The 23,747-nt window shown below is 41.1% G+C and overlaps 1 protein-coding gene across 3 annotated transcripts in view; it reads right to left on the bottom strand.

The window, feature by feature from the left end:
* Positions 1 to 18,931, bottom strand: part of cbx2 (chromobox homolog 2 (Drosophila Pc class)) — a 39,967-nt gene extending 21,036 nt beyond the window's left edge. For 2 of the 3 annotated variants that reach the window (XM_041216616.1, XM_041216614.1), the window contains exons 1-4: positions 18,841 to 18,931; positions 18,696 to 18,739; positions 11,236 to 11,301; positions 10,818 to 10,887 (exon numbers count right to left, since the gene is read on the bottom strand). In XM_041216616.1, coding sequence (XP_041072550.1) covers positions 10,818 to 10,887; positions 11,236 to 11,301; positions 18,696 to 18,739; positions 18,841 to 18,912 — 252 coding nt within the window. In that variant the 5' untranslated portion in view covers positions 18,913 to 18,931. The remainder of the gene's footprint in view (positions 1 to 10,817; positions 10,888 to 11,235; positions 11,302 to 18,695; positions 18,740 to 18,840) is intronic. The other variant, XM_041216615.1, reaches the window with a different exon arrangement.
* Positions 18,932 to 23,747: the final 4,816 nt, after the last annotated feature.

Here is a 23,747-nt window from a genome sequence, read left to right as displayed (position 1 = left end):
TGGAAAAACTCAACAGGTCTAAACAGCATCTGTGGAGAGAAAAACAGAGTTAATGTTTCGAGTCTATATGACTCTTCATGGCCATACGGACCGGAAACGTTAACTGTTTTAAAGAGTTTAACTTACTTTACTCTATTTTGAGTTTTCTCTATCATGCAGAGTATATCCGGACTGGCAAATCTATCTCACAAATAGATATTTGTATAAAGGACTTCCCAATATCGTTTTCAACTTGTGCTATGATGCAGGTATGTCTCTGTGGGGCAATATTATCAGGATAATTGGAAGTCCAATCCACCAGCAAGAGTTCCCAAGAAACCTTGGCCTGAATTTTGTCCGCAGGTTGGTTGTGTAGAGTCATGAGAATTCCCAGCTCCGCAAACCAAACTTCTAAAAATACGTGACCGAACGTCAGCTTCTTTGTCTGAGGGGACGGGCAGGCTATATTAGGAGTGGGGGCGGGTGACCCCTGGAGGTAATGAGAGGTCAGAGGTGGCCTGGCGCGGGTTGAGGAACTTGGGCGCAGCTAAAAAGTTCCCCAACCCACATGGGGCCCACCTCTAATTTCTCACTACTCCCAGGGGTCGTCCGCCCTGACTCCATCATTTGAGAGGCTGGTCATCCATAGTGAAGTCCCATGCGCCTTGGAGGTGACACCATTGGCTTGTCAGTTGAGTGGGAGTTCTGTAAATGTTGCCCAACTGGTAGCTGACCCTGGGACAGATGGCCCATCATGGGCTTTCCCTAGGAAAGAAAAATGTAATCGTTGCTGCCTATTCACGTGTACTGTACTGAAGCACTTAAAGCACCTAAACCATGCAGTGGATTCACAAGACACAGCCATGGAGATGGCATCACCTTGCCATCACTACCTGGTACAGATATTCTGTAGTCATATACTTAGCTGCTAAGACTCAGTGGATGAATAATGAACAGTGCCTTGGTCATTAACCCATCCTCTTGCCCTTTTGTCACCCATCAATCATGATGCACCCACACAGTTGAGCCTTGACGGGCTCCCTCACATCTGCACACTGGTCATGGCACATCAGTGTGGCTAAGAGGGAGTAAACCAGTGGGGCTGTCAGTGGTTGCGAACACAACATGCTACCTCGGAGTCACAGCCACAACATACATAGCACCAAGAATTTGCGCAGAGCCATTTTCTTCACACCTTAACAGTAATCATATGGTGAAAATGGTTAGTACATGTAAGCACACAAAAACGAATGAGAGCATTGTAATCTGAATGGCTCACGATCCTTTTCATCTTACATTTTTATTGATAGAATATCACACAATAGAACACACAGGGGAAGGGATGAGTATAGATGCTCCACACTTTTCTGAACAGGATCTTCAAGTTTTTGTGGAAGAGGTTCCAAAGAGGAGAAGAGACGAGTCCTGTACCCTGCTGGCTGGCGACAGCCAAGATGGGTTGGACTCCAATTGAAGCTGCGGTGAGTGCAGCAGGGGAGCATCAGCGCTCATAAATTCAGCGCAGGAAAAAGGTTTAATGACCTGCTATGTTCTGGCAGGGTGAGTAATTTCATTCATCCACACAGAGCTCCAAGAGAAGGGTCATATCTGCATGCTGCAGCTAAGGTGAGAGACCTGGCACATATCTCTGCTTCAGCACTGAGGCTTTTGTGTAAGCTGCTCATGTAAGTGTGCACAGAACACGTGTTGGATGAGCACTGTGATGCACAGACACAGTGAAGAGGAATATTATTGCATGCACTATATATCAGGCTAACAAGAAATCAGGTCATTTCAATCGAAAAGGGTGAAGGACGCTAAAGAGCTGGCCCGGACTGGGAGTGGCTCAGCCTGGCTGAGAACAATTCGCTTGGTTAAACAGATGGCCATGGAGATTGCCAGGGTCCCTGGACAGCTGTCTGTTGGTGATGGTGAATCGCCGGTAGCAGGTGATATAGGCAGTGTTGAAATCACCTTGGAACAAGGTGGAGGTCATGATGTCAGGAGGTCACAGAACACCAGAGGATGTGGCGTAAGAGGCAGTGCGAGGATGAAGTTGCATCACACGGGCAGAGCGAACATGGATAAAGGCAATGGTGTGTTTTCACGATGAGAAGGGCTATACCTAAATAACTCCTTTTGTGTCTCAGATCCCTCAGGAATCAAGAGGAGGGAGAGATGTCTTAGGAGGCCATCTTATACACTCCGCTAACTCAGATACAAGCACATCGGAGGGATGTAGCACGTGTAGAGTCAGTGGCAAAGGGTGGAAGTCACCGCCCCAGCGTGCAGGAGGAGGTATCCAAAATGTACAGAGTCTTACTTAATTGCCCACTGGGCAAGAATGTGGAGCCTCAGGATTCAGATTTTGAGGCACAGTATTTGGATAATCAGCAGCAGGTGTGTGGACATCTGGCGGAATTTCTTGAGGCAATGGGAGCTCTTGGACTGTGAATGGATGAGTCCATCACAGTCGTGAGCTCTACATTGTTTCCAAGACCCAGGTGCATGAACTCTCACCATGAGAAATTGGCCAATCTCGTGAAGACACATATGCAGCAACACTTGGAGTGGATGCAAGAGCAGCATCTTAGCCAGGAAAGGGTGCAAGTCTCCCTCAGTCCACTCAGAGAATGGGCACTGACATGCATGGAATACATGAGGAGCTGCCTACCCTGAACAGGTCCGTCACACTGTTGGTTCAGCAGTTGTTGCCAATCCTACCTGAAGGCCAACGCAGGTCACTGAGGAGGGTGAAGATACCGAGAGCTCATCAGCCTGCTTATCTTCTTCCACCTCACCAGTCTCTCTGCCAGAGCCCTTGTCTGCTCCACATGTGCCAGTGACCATGGCTGCCGATGCAGAGGCCGCAATCTGAAGGAGGTCCCCAACAGGTGCTTGCTTATTAAGGCCGTCCACCACGCTCTTCATTGCCCCTTAGGCCGAGAAGTAAGCAGCAGCCTGCCCCCACCTCCTCCGAGGGAAAAAGTGGGGGAGGGGCTGCTTCACAGGAGTGTGCGTGAACACAGGGCACCAGTTTGCCTACAGCACTAATGGGTTCACTTCTCATATTTACATAAACCACATCTGAGCACTTCTTGAATATATTTATATATACTTGTAGATGTCTTGCTGTGTGTTTGTACACTACAGAACTCCAAAGGAATGGTAACATTACGAAGGGAGTTCTTACCAGTAATAATGAAGACGGCATGCTGAGGTCCATCTTGTGGTGAAGTCATCGGGAGCAAAGGTCTGACCATATATGTGAGGCTTTGGAGGGCTTCCTCCTTCTCTGGTTTATCACATAAGAATCCAGAGTTCAAAAGCTCAAGCACTGAGATGCTCCTTCCTTCCTGAACCTCTCTTAAAGTTAAGTTTGGATAGACAATGATCAATGAACAGATGCTGGGCAGCAGGTGCATTTCAAGCATGCGTGTTGGGTGCAAGTCACTCATTCGTACAGCAGTGTCACGCACTGACCTAGGTTCAGGCATCCCAACTCGACACATCATGTATGCTCCAGGGAATATTGCTCCATTGCTGTCCCCATTACTTTGGCAGCATTTGCCTTCCAGGTGGCAGAGGATGTGCTTTGTGAGGGAAGCAGAAGTTTATGGAAGCCTGGAATGTTGCATATGGCGCCTGCCTCAGAAACTGGACCATTGGCTGGAATGGGTGATGTGCAAGTTTTTCAAAGTGCTGTTGTTGCACAGTTGTAAGTTCATCCTGCACAATACACCTTATCTGCTTGTTTGCTGGCACATTACACCATCTACATGCTGATGGGATTGTAAGACTCTCAGCATTGTGGACATTGTTTGATTATGGATAAGGTGAAGGCTTTGGCACCTTTTACAGGCACTGGTGTACATGTGAGTGGGCCAAGTTGTGAGAGACTTCTTATCATGTGTGTTTGTAATATGTCGAGGCCCATGGTTTATGATGATGAGGGTTTCAGCATTTTATTGTAACAGTCAAACTCACTGATGTTGACTGCCTCCCTTGTGGGGATGGGCATTCTCTTGAGTAATTGCGGCATCAACATAAGTGGTTATTTACTTGGAAGTTGCTCTCCAGGGACTGGCTGATTGCATTTGTGAGATTGGAGGACCTAATGGGAATGTATTTTGCACAAGGACGTGTCTGGTGAAGATCCCCTCCTGCACAGAGTCAGCCCTGGCTTTATGGCCACGCCTCCCAGCTGATCTGCCATTGGTGGCCTCCTCATTTTCCCATGCTTGGAAATTGTCAGAATGGATAACGGGTTCCTCCTCCTCATATTCCTCATCCACCAACTCCTCAGAGGTTGAAGCTCTGCCCATGGCATTGTTATCATCGATTTGTATGCCCCTCTGCTTCACCATGTGGTGCATCATGCAGCACGCCACTACTATCCTTGATACCCTTGCTGGGGCATGTTACAGGGCTCCACCCGGGCAATTGAGACACCTGAAGTGCATCTTTAAAATGTCAAAGGCTTACTCGAATGTACTCCTTGTGATGAGATGGCTTCTATTGTAGCTATGCTCTGCCTCAGTTTGAGGGGTCCTAAAGGAGGTCATTAGCTAGGTTCTCAAGGGCTAGGCCTTTCCCCCTTGAAGCCACTTTGGATCCCAGCAGGAATAGCAGAGGGGGTTGGGAACTCCCTAAACGAAGGAGTCGTGGCAACTGCCAGGGAACCTTACATACACATGAAGCAAGATCCTGTTGTGGTCACAGACCACCTCTACACTGATTGGGTGGAAGGACTTTCAGTTGATGAAGATGACAAGTTATGAGTTGGAGCCTTTCTGGCAACATTGGTGCAATCACTAAAATCCTGTACCTGAGGGAAGCCTGCTAATTGGGCATTGGCCATGGATCTTCACATCTTAGAGACCAAATCTAAAGGGAAATTAATGTGATTCCCCACATGAGCAACAGGGCATTAGTTACAGCCTTAATGCAGCTGCTGACTGAGATGTAGCAGAGGGATCTTGTGCTGAGCCCTGGAAAGAGCCTGATGCGTAAAAATTGAGAACGACGGTTACCTTTATAGCCACTGGCAGGTCATGGGGAGTCAATAGAGTGTGGCGTGAGTTGTTTCTGGACCAGGTGACATACGTCTGTCACCACCTCATGGCTTAACCTCAGTCGTCTTGGACATTGTTTCTCCGTCATATTGAGCTGTGATGTCCTAGGTCTGGCACACCCTTCCCACCTAGCTATCCCACTCTCCTCCTCCTCCCTGGTGCACATGGCGCTGTTCTTTCTCCTGACCTTCTGCTTCCCCTCTGGCCTCCAGCTGCTCATGAGTGTCTTCTATGTATGGCGTCTACGTGCGAAGCTGCCATGCTCATCACGTATCTTCCTTCACATGAAGTGCAATGCACGCTTCTCAAATACAAAGTTCTTCCTGGCACCTGGGCACACAAGTCAGTAAGGTCAAAAATAACTGCGCCATGAGTTCAGCCGACCTGGCCCCCTAGAGCTTTAATAGAGTTGTTGCCCATTCTGAGGCAGTTAAAAAAATGTTTGAAGCTAATTCCACAGGGGCACCTGCACCTCTCCAAAGAGATACTCCTGGCTATGCAAAGAAATAAGCAAAGTTCAGACCTGCTCCTACCAGGTCTATTTGCGCACATTGCGTTTCAGAAATTTGTGATGCCAAAATCTGACTTGAGTGCAGGCAGCTGCCTCCACAAAACACCCATGTGCAAACCTCAACCAGGCCCCATTCCCAAAACACCACCCCCCCCGACCCAACAAAAATGGTAGGTGCCATGTTCCAGGGTGGGACTTCCTTATACTGGGCGGGTCTACCATTTTCGCTGCAACTGAGAGGCTCTCCGTTGTAGTGAAAATTCAGGCCCCTGTGTCCAACTTTGTCTTTCAAGTATTTTAACCACTGAAAAGAAAAGAATTTTGCAGGCAATCTTCAAAATTCAGATACTCACCGTATGCACAACAAGAACTGCATTTTCCTGAATCATGCAGGGGGTAAAGAAACATTTGCAACACTCCCATGAGGACCTAGCAATACTTTTCAAACATCCCTGCAGCAATGCAACTCTTTGCCTTTTACATCTCTTGACCTGCTGCAATGTTCCAGTGAAGCTCAACGCAAACTGGAGGAACAGCACCTCATCTTCCGACTAGGCACTTTACAGCCTTCTAGACTGAATATTAAGTTCAACAATTTTAGATCATGAACTCCCTCCTCCATCCCCACCCCCTTTCTGATCCCCCCCTTTTTTTCCAATAATTTATATAGATTTTTCTTTTCCCACTTATTTCCATTATTTTTAAATGTATTTCCATCCATTTTTTTATCTCTACCTTTTAGCCTATTTCGATCCCTTCCCTTCACCCCACCTCCACTAGGGCTATCTGTACCTTGCTTGTCCTGCTTTCTACCCTTAATTAGCACATTCCTTAGATAATATCACCACCTTCAACACCTCTTTGTCCTTTTGTCTATCTCCACCTATCACTGGCCCTCTACCCCCACCCCCCTTAAACCAGCTTATATTTCACCTCTTTTCTATTTTTACTTAGTTCTGTCGAACAGTCATACGGATTCGAAACGTTAACTGTGTTCCTCTCCGCAGATGCTGCCAGACCTGCTGAGTTTTTCCAGGTATTTTTATTTTTGTGTTGGATTTCCAGCACCCGCAGTTTTTTGCTTTTAACTCTTTGCCTTTCTTCATTCAACAGTTGGGACCATTCTGGGGTTGCTTCTTTTAGCAAAGCAACCATCAGTTTTGTAAAAAGGGAAGTCATATTTTGATCCGCATATCTTAGCATTTCTAATGAACAAACATTTGACAGCCTCTTAAAACACCACTGTAATTAATAATTCTAACACTTTCATTTAGGCAAGCACTTTTCATATTGAAAGACTGCAAAGCGCTTTCTGCAGTAAATTACTTTGCGAAGTGCAGCAGCTGTTATGTAGATAAAATCAGCAGCCATTTTAAACCAACCTCCTCACAAAACAAGAGTGAGTCCAAAGTCATATTGATCCGTTGTTAAAAGGAATGTTTTTGCTTGAGGGACAGATCTTGACCAGGACCCTGGAGAACATTCTGCTTGTTTCTTTTTTTTTAAAAAAAAAAATAGTGAAACAGGATCTTTAAACTGCACTGAACCACCAGAACAGGGGCTTTTCAGCTGAGGGATGTCAGCTTTGCTAATGCAGCATTTCCTTCGTATTGAAATGGGCCTGCCAGTCTAGATTAGTTGACACAACACTTTCCTATGCAGACTATTTTCACAAAGCTGATACTGGAAACAGATTGCATTTCACTTAGTAAACAAAGCAGTAACTCTTCAACTTGAAAGCAGCAAGTCAAGGTTTCAATTAGGCTTATTTTAGATGAAGGAGGCAAGAGGTCTGAGTTTTTTGTTCATTCATTCATGCATGGGATGTGGGCTTCGCTGGCTGGGCCAGCATTTAATGCCCATCCCTAATTGCCCTTGAGAAGGTGGCGGTGAACTGCCTTCTTGAACCACTGCAGTCCATGTGGTATAGGTACACCCCAGCGCTGCTGGGGAGGGAGTTCCAGGATTTGTAGTGCACACTGCCTAGATTTGTAGTAAATCCAAAATTCCTATTACACCACACCTTTGGTGACAATTTGCAATCAAATAGCACCTTTCCATAGTTAATCAACCCAAGACACTTCAGAGAAGTGTTATTTGATACCAAACCATATAGACGAGATATTAGGGCAAAAAACCAAAAGTTTGGTCAAAGAAGTGGATTCTAAAGAGTGCCTTAAAGGAAGGAAGAGCGATGGAGAGGTTTAGAGATGGAATTCTAGAACTTGGCAGCTGGAGGCATGGCCACCAACAGTCAGCAATTAAAATCAGGATTGCCCAAGAGGTCAGAAGTGCAGATATCCCTGAGGGTTGTAGGGCTGAAGAATACTGAGATATGGAGGGACAAGGCCATGGAGGGATTTGAAAACAAGGCTGAGAATTTTTAAAATCAAGGCATTGCTTAATTGGGAGCCAATATAAATCAGAGAGCACAGGGGTGATGGAATGAACTGGATGGTGAGAGTTAGGACACAGCAGCAGATTTCTGGATGACCTCAGGCTTATGGAGGGTAGAAAGTGGGGAGCCAGTCAGGAGTGCTTGGAATGATCAATTCTAGAGATAACAAAGGCTGGTATCAGGATTTCAGCAACAGCTGAACAGAAGTAGGTGCGGAGTCAGGTGATGTTACAGAGCTGGAGCCAGATTGTCTTAGTGATGATGTGGATGTGTGGCCAGAATCTCATCTCAGGGTCAAATATGACACAAAGGTTGTGAACAGTTTAGGTCAGCATCTGACAGTTGACAAGGAGATGGATGGAGTAGGTGGCTTGGAAATGGAGTTTGTGGCAGGGACTGTAAACAAGAGCTTCAGTTGTCCCTATATTTAGTTGAAGAAATTTCTGTTGATTCAGTACCAGATATTGGACAAGCAATCTGATTTAGAGACAAGGCAGGGGTCAAGCAAGGCGGTGGTGAGATAGACTGGGTGTCGTCAGTGTACACGTGAAGCCAGATACTGTTTCTGGATGAAGTTGCTGAGGGGCAGCATGTAGATGTAAAACAGGAGAGGGCTCAAGGAAGATCCCAACATGTGGGGAGAGAAGCCACTGGAAGTGATACTGTGGCTATGAAGGGATAGGTAAGAATGGAATCAGGCGGCTGCAGTTGCCCCCTGCTGGATGATACAGGGAAGGTTTTACTGAGGAGGATGGTGCTGTCAACCATATCAAAGGCTGCAGGCAGGACGAGGAGAAATTTGTTTATCACAGTCACAAATGGCATTCTATGTGACTATGATAAGAACCATTTTCAGTACTTTCACAGAGATAGAAATCTGATTGGATGGTTTCAAAAATGAAGTCCCAGGACAGATGGATGCAGATTTAGGAGGTGAGAGTATATTCAAGGACTGGAAGAGTGAGGTTGGAGATGGGACAGTTGTTTGCAAGGACGGGGGTGTTGAGGTTTTTTTTTAGAAGGGTCGATAACAGCAGATTTGATGAGGAGGAATAAAGTAAATGAAAGATAATCATTAACAATATTTAGCCAATACAGGAGTCAGGAAGGGAAGTGGGGTGGTCAGCAGTCTATTGGGAACATGGTTGAGGAGCAGGAAGAGAGTCTCATGAAAAAAACGAGAGGAGGTGGAAGAGAAACTAGAGAAAGATGTGAATTCAAGGCTAGGGCGGAGGGAACCTTTGAGAAGTTTGGACCGATGGGCTACAGGAAGGTAGGGAAGGAGCAGGGGCAGCTGATTGGATGGCCTCAATCCTAGTGAAGAAGAAGTCCAAAAGTTCCTCATGCTTTTTGGGGGGGGCAAGGTGGAGAAGACAAGACGGGGAGAGGAGTTTATGAAGATGGTTTGCAGTAAAGAACCTGCGGGTTATCTTTGCATTTCAGGGTGATTCTGGGCAGAATTTAGCCCTTGGCTGGTGGGCGGGCCCCACCGGCTCAGCGGGCAGCTGAACCCTGCTGCCGAAACGGGGCCCGCCGCCATTTTGAGTGGGCGGGCCTTTTAAGGCTATGCGCTTCCTGTTTCGGGGGGTGGAGGATCCTCAACTGTCAAAGTGCACTTTTTCGCGCATGCATGAGAAACAGCACACTGCTCCCTGAGGCAAAGTCCTGTCTCAGGGAGTTTAGTGAATGGTAAGTAAAGTCAAAAAATAGAGACATTTTAAAATCACTAACATGTCCCCCTCATGTGACAATGTCACATGAGAAGGGACATGTTGATAACAAACTCATAAAATTTATTAAATTTTTACAAAACGGTAGTGAAACTTCATCCCGCCAGTGGATGAAGTTTCATTAATAATCTACAGTCCTGGTAAATTTCTTCTGCAAATTCTCCAGGGCCTTGACATCTTTTCCAAAGTGCAGTGCCCAGAATTGGATACAGCACTCCATTTGATGCCTAACCAGTAATTTACAAAAGCTTCCTTGCTTTGGTACTCTATGCCTCTATTTATAAAGCCAAGGCCCCCATCAGCTGCTTTTAATAAAGATTTTTAAACTTATCCTGCTACCCTCAAACATTTCTGTATGTGAAACCCCAGTTCTCCTGGTTCCTGCACCATGTTAAGAATTGAGTTATATGGTCTCTCTTTATTATTCCTCCCAAAATGCATCACTTCACATTTCTCTGCAATGTGTCTGCCCATTTCACTGCCAAAATAATGGAAATAAGTCAACATGAGTACTTTCAAACACATCATGGGGTTTGTTATAGCTGATCAAGCAATCACAATGGACTTGTTCTTTAAATGTACATTATACAATAATAAAGTAATATCTGATCATCAAAGAGTTTTTAACTCATCCATTAGAAAGGGACACAAATGGACTTATATTGTCTGCGAAGCAAGAGAACTTGCTTTTTAGATAAATGAGTCATTGTTATTTTCCACATGAAATGATTCAATTGAAGCCCAAAGAGACGTGGCTGACTGCTACCCAAACTAACATGCAACCAAAAGTAAGAGGTTCTAGTTATCTGAGAATAAAACTCTGGGGAAATTGTCATTAAATATTTATAATGCTCTTTACAAATCAGGACAGGGTGTAAAATTGGTACTGGTTGCTGTTACACATTACTTACCTGACTAACTGATTAAATTAACTGTACAAATTAACTTTATTAAAACAGGTTGCTATTTGAATTTATAACACTGACCCTCTGAGGTAATCCAGAAATGGTTTTCTTGTAATACTAATTTGACTTGAACTAATTTAAGCACTGGAGCAATTGAAAAAAAAGTACACTTTTGACCATTAGCCTGACATAAAACAACAAAAGAAAAATCAATCATACCACATGTTTTCGTGGCCTGCCCCTGGGCCTCTTGCCTCGTTTTCGATTCTGCAGTTCTCTCTCTTGTTGGCTGCAACAACAAAAAAAATGTTTCCATCGTCACTCCCAATAGAACCAAATATCCACTTGGCTGTTAATAACTCAAGCATGTTGCTCAAATGCACAATAAAAGGAAAAAGGTGCAAAGAAATTCCAACCTGAGCAGCATCAATCGAGGAGCGGGGAGACTAAGCAGAGGAAAATGGAAATAAATCAAAAATTGGAAGGGGAGTTGAGCTTTTGTGTTTCAAAGTCAACATCAGGATTGGCAGAAGGTACAGGTGACCTGTTCACCCTTTTTTCTGGGGTATAGAACAAGTAAACAGACTAAAGGAGGGAGAAGAAGAAAAAAAACCATGTGGTATTCAAATATTCTTACCTCCTTTGAAAAGCTAACAGGAGCCGTGGATCGAGAATATTTTCTTCTGGCTCCCAGCTATTATGTCTATCAGAGAAACACAACATAATATCTCAGTAACAAGGTAAAGCAAAATGTAGATGTTGTAATTTATTCTATTGAGATGCTGAACTAATCCTCACTAATTCTGTAAAATCAATTACAGATTTACTGATATTTCTGCCAGTTACCTGTGTATGTATTAAGTGCAGTACACTTTTACTTCAGCCTGCACTGAAAATATCAAAAATCTGACTTGTCAACCAACTAGATCAATTTAGCCAATTAAATCTCCCTGAGATGGAAACGTAAGATCACTTTCTGTGTTAATGGAAAACCTGATGAATACACTTTTGAACTAAATCAAACTTGACCAAACCCAAACCTATAAAGCTTTGCTAAATCCACATCACACTATTCTTCTTTTAAACATTCCTTGTTACATTTGTTATTATATTGAATTATTTTTAGGCATACATGTTTCATTTGTTTTATTATTGAATTGACACAGTTTGATGTCTAATTCTGAAACTGAAGAATTACATTGAGCAAAGTGCTACAGCTTTTACATGGGCCACTGACAACAGGTCCAACAAACTAACATTCTACTGTAAACTCAGTTTTGTTAATTAAAACTTAACCAGTACATCAAGGCCAACTAAGGCTTGTATGCACAAGAAAGATATTATTGAAAATTAACCAAAGCATAATTTTCACACACGGCATTAACAGGTGTTAATGAATTTTTAATGGTTTGTCATTCTAAATGCGACATAATAAACTTACAGTTTTTAATATTAGTGTACAAGTGTTTAATGAGTTTGTAGGACATTCCTCTATCCAGTGTATCAATTAAGCAATAAGTCCATTTAAAAGTTTAACGCACTTGTTAAAAAAGCAACCAGAAGAACGTTGTATCAATGTGTTTAAGCTTTTGTACCTGAATATCACAAGCAGCAATTTTGTGGTAAAAATGTGTGATGCAGTAGAATATTCCTTACATTTATGTTGCTCACCACTTGTGTCAGCCCATATTAGTCATTAGGACCAACACAAAGTGAAAATATTAAGGCAGCAATGAAAGAATCGGAATGGAAACTAATGCAATCACAATTTACAATTTAAAAAAAATCTTTGGATGTGAGCAATGTCAGCATTTATTATCCATCCCTAAAACTTCTGAAAGGTGCTGGTGAAACATTTTGAATGGCTGCAGTCCATGTGGTGAAGATACTCCCACAGTGTTGTTGGGACTTTACCCAATCACAATGAAGAAACGGCAACACATATCCAAGTCAAAATGGTACATGGCATGGTGGTGGTGGCATTCCCATACACTGCTGCCCTTGTTCCTCTAGCTGGACAGTGTGCCTTATGTAGTGCCTTTAGCATATGAAAACATCACCTGGCACTTCACATAAAGGAGAAAAAAATGACTGCTCAACCAAACAGAAAGAGATTATGTAGGGAAACTAAAAGATTGTTCAAAGAGCTTGGTTTTAAGTTGAGCTTTTATGGAGAAGTGGAGAGGCTGAGGGCTTTAGGGAGAGAATGCCAGCATCTAGGACATGAGAGCTAAAGGCACAACCACCAATGGTGGGACAAAGAGTAGGGGATTAAACTCAAAGCTGAAAAATAGAGACCCCTGTGGGGGCTGTAGTACTTGAGGTTTTAGATGGGATGGGACAAAGCCATGGAATGATTCAAGAACAAGGGTGATCACCTTAAATGTGGAATTGTAGAACTGGAAGCCAATGTATATCAGTAAGGATGGGCAATGAGTAAGCAAGACAGTGGGGGTTATATGATATGCACACCAGTTTTGGGTGAAATGAAGGTCGTTTAGGAAGGCATGGAACTGTCAAGTCTGGAAGTGACAAAGGAACGAATGATGGTTTCAGCATCACATGGATGTGAAGACAGATGATATGACAGAAGGTGCAAGGAAGCAATCTTCACAATGTAGAGATTCTGGAACCAAAGGCTTAACTTGGGATCAAGCATGATAAGGAGGTTGTGAACATCAGTAGTCAGACTTACAGGCTTAACTGAAAGTTTAATATTGGGATCTTCTGGATATTTGCTTATTTACAAATTTTGGCAAAAAAAACCCAATATAAATGTACAAATAATGCAGATTTTAACTAGACTAACTTTAAAAGAAACACACACTTCACACTGAATGACATTCATTTCTTAGACTGGTAACCTATATGCTATTTCAAACTATATGCTATATGCTATTTTATAAGCAAAGACACTTCAGAAGTACTACAGTGGCAGCAAAATGCTTTGGGACACCCTGAGGTTGTAAAGGATGTGATATAAATGCAAGACTTTCTTTCCTTCTGTTGCAAAAAGAATGCAAGATCAGAACAAAACTGGAAAATGTAGAATGCTATGAATATGAAAAATTAAAGATTAACCAACAATAACGGACACAGATGCAACTGGAAAATAAAGATGCCTCAATGTGATTTACTATTTATATTGTAATGATAAGTCTATGAATTATGAATACAGGTTTACTCAGAAAGCACTTATTTACAAATCACTTTAAAATGTCTTTAGATAAAAATAGAATGCACATTAGGCTGCTGCCAGTTCTGCAGGCACTAGGACCTTGGGGTCATTCTTTGCATCCATTACAATTGCCCAACTGAAACCTCAGGTTTTTCCTGCAGAGCAATACCAGCAACTATTTAGAGATGCGGTAAGCCAGACAGGCCTGATGAGGTGACTGTTTAGTGTGTGGGGGAAATATTTATTTTTCTTTCCTGTTTTGCTGGAATGGAATGAAAGGTGAAGAAGGAGGCTTCAGGAGCATGCAACAAAGTAACCTTCAGCACTGCACCAGTCTGGGTAAGAAAAAAATCAGCAGATTCAAGCTGAAACGAAGGCTCAGTGTAACAGAGTTAGGAAGCAGAAACAAGCATGCCAGAGCAATAGATTAGAAAATAAGGAAGCTAGAACCAAAAAAAATGAAGAACAACTAGAGCAAAGAAACAAGAAAAGAAAATGGAAGGAAGAATAAAAAGGTAAAAAATATAAAGAAAAATGATAACTTTTTAAAAAATGTAGATGCACTCATATTTCTCTACTCTCACGTTTATTTTTTTTAATATATCACACTGTGCAGTTTACTTTCCCAGGTCTCAGTACTCAAATTATTCCCAAATAGGCACAAGAGAACAGGCTGAGGTGAGCTGCCTATCAATTTTCCTCTGATGGCACAAGCAATGTCGGAACTAGCTGTGAGGAGAATCACAAGCATACAAATGTATCGTGCCACATGGAAGTTTATCATTGAAAAGTTGTTTGTAGCACTTTTCATTTCCCAAAGCACTTCGCAGTCAATCAATTACTTCTGCAGTGTCGTCACTGTTGACAAACACACCTCATTTTGCACACACGAGGTCTTATAAATAGCACAGTCGATTTGTTTTGAAGGTACTGGTTAAGGGATGAAATACTGGGAGAATTCTACTGTTCTTTTTCAAATAATGGTGTGGGATCTTTTTGCATGCATGTCTACAAGCAGACAGATCCTCTGTTTAATTTCTCATCCAAAATAAACTCCTCTGAAAATTCAGTAGTGCACGCAAACCCAAAAAAAGTGTGTATAAGTCTGTTGTTCTGACTCTTATTTACCTAAAAGCAGTGGAATTTATGTAGGCCGTAGTACCTTTTCATGGTGATGTTCAGTTGTCTCCACAAGGGGCCAATATTCTGCACTGCCCTCTATTACACTTTCCCATATCTGGGAATCCATGCAGACTTACTGTGGTGTCCACTCATATAGAGGACAACATTGTGCACAAACTTATGATGCTTTTTCAAACCATGGATTGGCTTTTTCAAACCAATGTCCATGGAGCTGGCTTATATTGGTTCATAGAATAGCACTTGGTCCTGAAAGTAGTGAAACTGGTGAATGTAGAAAGGTGAAATAAAAACAAGATGCTGGAAACGCTCAGCAGATCTGGCAGCATTTGTGGAGAAAGAAACAGAGGCTGAGGTTTTCAGTCCCGCCCTCCTGCCAGAAGTCAACGGACATTTGGCTGGCCCATCGACTTTTCCATCCCGCTTGCGACAGTTCCCGCCATGGATGGGATCGTAAAATCCCGGCCAGAGTTAACGTTTTAGGTCATGACCATTCATAACGTGGTTCTGATGAATGAACACGACTGAAACGTTTACTGTGTTTCTCTCCTCACAGATGCTTACAGACCTGCTGAGTATCTCCAGCATTTTCTGTTTTTATTTCAGTTTTCCAGCATCTGCAGCATTTTGCTTTTAGAGCAGAGAAAGGTGGAAGCGATCAATGGCTAGGAGATCCTACCCTCATACAGTAGAGAATTTAACTAAGGAAAGGAAAATTGTTAAATTTTACAGGAAAAGGTTAGGGCAATCAGACTCTCAGAATTCCAAAGGTGCATTTGACCTATTGATCCCCTTCTGTGGGGCAAGTTCATTTGATTTCAGGTTACGAATAACCTCATCCTTATAAATATAACCCCATTTTGATGTGCCTTTATATCTTTCAATAGTAAGGGCAAAGAACACAATGGTCAACAGCCTAGTACACTTATTCCTGCAAAAATTGAAGAACTTGGCTTAAGTCACAACCTCCCACAATAAGCTTGTGGATTAAAACACCCAAGTGATCTCTCTCTCTCTGTCTCTCTCTCTCCTTCCATTTGGGGTCCTCGTGGTCCATGGGTTGCTAATCATAGTTTATGCCATGAAATCACAAAGGGGCGAGGCAAGTTGGTAGGCCCCTAGAACAACCTCAACTTTTACAGGAACCCACACAATTGGCATTTTTCTGCGCTACATCCTGGCCAACTGATGCCATGTGGTAGTGCTCATCCAGACCAATTGGTGTACAGTTTCTATTTTAAAAATTAAGAGTGCCTAACAATTCTTTCACTATTTTTCTCAAAAATTTTAGTGCTTCTCTAGAAGATTAAGAAATTCCATATTGGTCATAACCTGAAGTGTATGGTAGACTTTCCCATGACAGGACTAATGCAGACTGGTCTGTAAACTTAAATATCTCTTGACTTATCAGGCACCAATTTGGCAGGGAGTCCTCACAATCAAGTCTAAATGTATCAATCTGCCTTCAGTTCCCTATAATTCTACAACAGCCAAACCAAACACAATAGCAACCACATGCACAGCCTGAACGAAGGAAGTTCTGAGCTGTGGTTTAACTGACATATACAAGTGGCATAGATCTCCCAGACACAGGGGCAGTTTTGAAGTAAAATTACAATGCTCCGTTAAAAGCATAAAACACTTGTAAATAGTATCTAAATATCAGTATGTTAATGCATCACACCCATGCTATTAAGGGTATTATAATTGAGGAGTGTAAGAAACTAATTTTCACCCTTCCCCTGTAACAAATATATATATATTTGGAAAGCCATGGTAAAGTGGCTCTTTTTAAAATTGCAATGCATGGTCAATGAAAGTTGTTTCAAAATTGCAGTTATGGACCACTTTTGTGATTTGTTTCTTCAAGTTCCTTTCACAATAAAGTAGTCCTAAAATATTCTGAATTTGGTTGGGGAAGAGGAGAGGAAAGAATAGATTATGTTGCATTTTTATACAAGGCTAAACAAGTTAAAGGTCCATTAGAATCTTGTCAACCGGTTCCTACCTCAAGATGACTAAAAAGTAATAGAATGTATTGCAAATGTGACATTTAATTATAGGTTTATTGGCTTTTAAATAGTTGTACTGTAAAATCACTCAGCTTCAAAAGAAAGAAACAGCCCCACAGCAAATACCTTAGAAAAACTTTCCACAATGTAGGGTTTTAAGTGACTTTTCATTCACAAAAAAAATACTACTGATTTGTTAAGCAGAAGCAACTAAGCCTAACAGAAATAAAGTGCCTTTAATGGTTTAGATTTAAAATGATTATTTGAGCGGGAAAGGAATGCAAAAGGCCACAGAGGATTATGCACAGCTAGAAAAAGAGCAGAGAAATATACTACAAGGAATTGGAGATGAGGGGATAATGTTTCTTGCAGATTGTTAAGTGGCTTGTAGAAAGTAGCCCCAGGTTAGTTGGCAAGTGGAATGTTTCAGCCAGGACTCCATGTCTGTTGCATCTTAAAACTGAAAGTTTTACCCTCTCAACACTGCAACATAAATACAATGGTTTGCACTAGCAAAGCTATTATTATTCTGCTTGGGTTAGGTGGTTAAAAAGCACTCTCGTGAACTCAGTCGCAAAAAAATCTGGGCTTCTGTGCCTTCAATGCCAATTCCAACTCCATTTTTGTCTCATCTGACTTGATTTTACTTCTTTGAGTCCCCCAGCCTCACTCCCACAAACATCAAGCAAAAAGGATAGCAAACCAAATCTGTTACTGTTTGCAAAAGCTCAGGCCAAATATATTGTATTCTTTCTATTACAACTCAAGAACTCAACTCCAGTAGCTCAATAAGAACAGAATAAGGATCATATCATGATTCACACTTGGTTTAATATAGAAAAACCAAAGCACTTTTGTAAGGGGGAGGATGCACAGATGGAGAGCAAGTAAACTGTGGAACAGCTTGTTAGTGTGAACCCACCTGATTATATCAAAACAAAAGCAGATTAGCATACTATCTACTGTGCCTTTTTTTAAAAAAAAGTAATTATGACACCCAAAGGAGGTGTGCACAATCACAATGCATTTTAGAAAATTACATTATAACAATTACAGTAACTAAAGGTAAATATGAAGCTATTAAGATGCAACAAAACACGATTAATATTATATGTTAAAAAAGCAAAAAAAACCTAATTTGGTCAATAATGAAAATTCAGAAACAGTAAACTCACAATCCCTAAATTTTGTAATCTAACACAATTATTGACTTCATTTTGTGAAAATCACACAATCACAAACGTCTTTGTAAAGACACAAAAGCCTTGCAGTGTTTAAAGAAAACACGCTTGGAGAGGTAAACAAAAATAAGGGAAATGTTATAAAATAATAAAGCATCTATACATATAAAGATATTACCAATTAACAAAAAGTGAAAACAAGTCAGAATTTAAGCAGAAAAACAAATTTAAAAAGTTACAAAACGAAGTTTTAAATACCTGAGCAAGATATAGCAAGAGTAGAAATTATTGGAGGAAAGTAGCTCATTTATAAAGATTCCAGATATATTAAACAATAGATAACATAAATCAACAATTAAAGATCAAAAGGTGGAAGGAGAACAAATAAAGGTATAATTATAGGGTTCTAAAACAAAGTATAGGAAAACAGAACACAGCATGTTTATTTTTAAATGGAAGTGATGAGAAGAAATAAGATGCAGGGGAAAAGGGGGGAAACAAAGGAGGAAGCTCTTAGGCCAGCTCGTTGCTGGAGTTGGGAGCACGCTGCTGCTGTTGTTGTATTGTTAAACCTGATGCCACTCACTTGGAAGACCATCCTCTCCACTTCACCAAGTACTCCAGCTTCCCCTGCAAAAATAAACAACAATAAATCAGTCTCCCCACATCACCACGAATGAAACCCTGTGCAATATCGCAAGCCTGATTTACAAACTGCATTTTTCCCCGACCTTTCTCAGTCTTTTCCTTAGAATGCATTCCGCTGCGAAAACTTGCTCTCCCACAGCGCTCAGCTCCTCCATCCCCGCGCCGCTTCGCTCCACTTTGTGCTCCCCCCGTCACTCCGGCCTCGGTGCAGTGACGTCACCCACATCATCAACTGACCAATTGGCTTTCGCCTAGTCTGACCGTTGCTAGGCACGGGTCAGCGGTTGCCAAGTGAATAGAGAACGTTAGGAGTCGAGTCATCGGATTAACCCTCTCGGTGCTGCAAGCTCTGCGATCAATCAAAAGCAAGCAGACAAAGGATAAAAACACTAAACACTATAGCACAACTTCCAAAACAAATAGTTAGGATCGCTTTAAAGACAGGGACAAGCCGTTCTTCAGTGCCTTGGATATAAAACACAGTCAAGTGTTTTAATATGTGTGTTTTTCCAGAGACTTATTTAACTTATTTAACTTAGCCAAACGAACAAAAACATCCCTTAACAATGACAGCCCGTCAAATCTCTCTCAATTTCAAAGAAGACCAACAGTTTGCTTCATTTAAAATCAAATTTATTCATTAATTTATTATGTTCTTTGAATATGTATGCAACTTGTCTCAATCGTTTTAAAATTTTGGGTTTTGAAAATAAAGTTTGAGTCAGTGTTTTTTTCCCTTAAAAATACAGTAAGCAGTTTTTAGCTTCATACTAACTACGGTAAGATGTTTCTCAGTCACCAAGGTTAAATAATATCGTTGTTGCACATGCTTAGTTGCTATCGTAGAAGTTTACTCAACATAAAATCATGAAAAGGTTATATTGGTAGCAAGCACATTCAGAACAAAGAAATTCTGACATTGCGCTGCCACTTTGTAGCAGGTGGTCGATCCCTTTCATTGGCTATATTCATTGGTAAAGTTGGTCGTAAGTTTATTTTGTTCACACATCATAAAGGATCCAAAAAAATTTAAAGTCTTCAAAAATGTCGTTCAATTTCCCGACCAAGGGAGTCTCACCGAGGTGTGCCACCTAGTCCACACCGATTTGCGGTGACAGTCATCGGACATTCGTTATGGATAGTGAATGTTGCAACTGTCTTCAACATGAATGCCACAGGTGCCTTTCGGGAATCAAAAGGGGACATTCAAGAATCAGATATTTTGTAAATTTGTTTCGCTTTTGACAATGACTCTATTTTCTGCACAATTATATAATGACAGAAGGCAAAATAAATTAAAGTGTTTATTTAGTTAAGAATTGCTGGTTGTATCTGTAGTCTTTGTAACACTTGTGCAATACTGAGGGAATGCTGCATTGTTACAGATGTTGTCTTTTGGACGATACATGAAGCAAGATTGCTTCCTTTCACTCCTCCAAGATGGCCTGCCATCTCCTCAAACTTTCTGCCATTGAAATTCTTATACCTTTGACACATCCAAACTTGATCTCTCCAATGTTCTCCTTACTGTTCTCTCATCCTTCATTAATTTCTATTTGCCTAAATCGCTACTGCACATATTCTCTCTCACAATAAATCACACTTGCCAATGAACCGCCTCCACCCTGGCCTTTCTCACTGATCCTACTTTTGTCGTCGCATTAAATTCAAAATTTCTATCCTTCTCTATAAATGGATTGCATCTCATCCTTAATGCCCTATTCCTCAAACTCTGGTGTTCTGCGTATCTCACCATCCTTGGTAGTAGACCCTTTAGCTACTGTGCCCATACTGTATAGAAATCCCTCACTAAACATTTCCATTTCCCATCCTTTGAAAGCCTCTTCAAGCCCATTCCTTCAACCAAGCTTTTGGTTTCCCCTTCTGGTGTCTCCCTTCCTGGGTCAGCAATTTTGGTTACAACTATTTGTGTTGTTTTTTTTTATGTCAACAGATACTATGGAAATTCAGATTCCTATTGTTGTAACCCTGATGGACTGGCAATGGCACCAGGTCTTTCCATTGCTTTGGTTGCTGCAGGTTATTCTTTTAGTAGTCATTTTTGCACAGAATTGTTGCTGATAAAAGTTGCAACTGACCTCAACTACTTTGTTCCACACTGCCATTGCTGGAGGGGCTCTCCTCACTAATCTGTGTTTGCATATAAATATGGGGATTCGAGGTTTGGGAATCTTTCTGTTTTGGTTGTCTATTGTTGTTCCCCAAGCAAATCGAAGAAGGCCATAATTGCATCTTGGGAATTTAGATCCTAAAGATCCAGGGGCAGCAGTGAGAACGTTCATGATAATGAGAAAGACTTCTGTAGTTTGTGCAAGTGAAGTCTTCAATACAGGTGGCAGTAATTATGCAACATGCACATTAGCAGATTGCATTGACGATAAGCCAGTGTTGCATGACATGACTCATATGGCAGATTGCAAGGCATACCAGGTAGCTAGACTCCTCCCACTAACTAGACACCTTTCAATGTTAAGTACAGAGGTAAGTGCTGCTCCTGCAATAACATGTTTGAAAATAAATGGCTGGATCTGTTTCTCATAAAAACCTTGCTGTGTACCAGGTGGTTCTGAACAACCATTATCTTTGCTAACTGTTGTTGACTTTGGGTAGATGTCTCCCTCAATAATTCCTTGTTCTTAATACTATGTACTTTTCCTATAGTATATGTATCTGCGCAGATGCTTGGTTTAAGTGAGGGTGGTAATGATTGATGCGAAGGTATGTGGTGCTGATTGGGTGTGACTGACATTCCACTGCTTTCTCCTTGTTCTGTGAAGAATGTAGATGGTACATTATAAGGCTATGGATTCTCAGTCATTGAACATATTCAAGACAGAGATCAATAGATTTTGGATACTAAGGGAATTAAGGGATGGGGATAATGTGGAATGGTGGAAGTGAGGTAGGGATCAGCCATGATTGTATTGATAGCAGAGCAGACTCGAAGAGCCAAATACCTTACTCTTGGTCTATTTCTTGTGTTCTTATGCTATGTGCATTAATTTGGAATATGTAAAGTCATTTTTTGTATCAATATGTGCTTGTGGACTAGCTCCATGGAAATGTTGATCTATCATATGTTAATATGGTAGAAGGCAGTAGTTCTACACTCTCCTCTATTCTCCCTAGTCACAATGTCTTTCAAACTCTCTCTCTTGAATAAATCAGTAATAGGAATTAAGTTTAATATAATGGGAGCTAATCCCTTCCATGCTGTGCTTCCCCCTTACATGTATGAGTTTCACCTTTAAATGTAAGAGCAGCCAGAATTTAGAAAAATTGTCCCATGGAAAATCGTAACTGTAATCTTTCCCATCATGACATCAGCTGTATCTGCATGATTCAACTCTTCATTTCATACAGTGCCTTAGATATTATTTTCTAGTGCATTTTTAATAACTGCTGGCTTTCTTCACTTTAATCTATGTACATATATATTTCCTCACTGTAACTTTGGTGGAAGACTGGTGGAAACTCCAGTGTAAACCGAATGTGGAATCAGGAAAACCATGTGGAAATTACTGGCAGTTGTGCTTACAGTAATGCTCACTTATTACCTTTATGTACTTTTTAAATGAGTGCAGTCCTCTGAGTGCTTGAGATCAAGTGCACTTTGTCAGTGACATATTGCCAAGCTTGATGTCTCCTTAGCAAACTTGGAGGCTGTCCGCCATTGTTTTAAATATGCTTGAGTTTCTCCAGTACAGAAATTAACAACATTCGCCAGGCTTTGCTGTTAATCAGCCTCTTATCAATGGTAATTTCAGCCTAAAATGAATATGTCATAGCTGGGTTAATATACTTTAACATATTTATACCTGTTAATTGAAACATTAGCTGCATGAGAAACATTTTTGTATTATAGAAATGCCATGATTGGCTGTTAGATTTTCATTGCCACTAACAAAATCTCTTAGAAACTGTAGAAACTGTTCTTTCAAGTTCATTCCTACATTCCTACTTTGTTAAATATATTTACACATAAGCTTTTCTCCAATCTTTAATTAGAAGATGAATATCAGGCTTTTTGTTTTTAACAATATTGGACTACTGAGCCTTGGCTTATCTGAGATCACAGGCATTTTTAAAATTCCATTTCAGATTTTTGATTTAAATGTTATTCTGGGTTATATTTATAGGGAAGTTTTTCAGATTACCAAGAATGTTTTGATGCTATATTGTGGCAACATATATAAATGCCAATAATAGTAATAATGAATGTTACAATCTGTCTGATACAGAAGGTTATTGACTAATTAAAACCACAGGCAATCAAATGCTTTTTTCATTCCCGTGAAAAATATGGTGTAATAATCATTGTTGCCATTAGTAGAATATGGGCATTCAAGACATGTAGCACATGTAACACAATCATGTCTCACTGTCTCATCTAACTAGATCTGCTAGCTGATAATGATAGCATTCTTTATATAAACAAACTATGATCTAAATGTTCGTGTCCGGATTTACTTTGGCAGTGGGTAAAGCAGAGTTTGTTCTTATAGAGTATCATATTACAGAATTTGTTCTTATACAATATCATATTGCACAATGTGCTTCAAATTGGTCTCAGAAACCCAAATACCAGACAGCATCTTACATTTGAGAACATTAAACCATGATTTTAACTTGGACCATGACTCAGCTGAGCAGCAAGCCTCCATGATATTTTCAATATGATGCACAGGAAACTTTTATTTCTGAGTCACATTTTAATATGAGTTTCCCGCCCACATGATGTACACAATTTCCAATGTGAGTTCCAAGGCCTACTTAAAGTGGTGATGCATCTCTTAAAGCAAGGCTGTCTTCCTTGCTTGGATTTTTAATCGGACAATTCTTTGAATACATGTTGCTTTCAGAGATGAGTCGAAGGATTTTGTCTCTTTTCTGCTGTATGCTTGGAGGTTCTAGTGGAGGAAATGAACCAATGAAGGAGTAATTATTTCCCAGAAGCCAGAAAAAAGTT

Source organism: Carcharodon carcharias, chromosome 22, assembly GCF_017639515.1.
Source record: "Carcharodon carcharias isolate sCarCar2 chromosome 22, sCarCar2.pri, whole genome shotgun sequence".
Lineage (NCBI taxonomy): Eukaryota > Metazoa > Chordata > Chondrichthyes > Lamniformes > Lamnidae > Carcharodon > Carcharodon carcharias.
The sequence above is the reverse complement of the archived record's forward strand: the minus strand, read 5'-3'. Positions and strand labels throughout refer to the sequence as shown.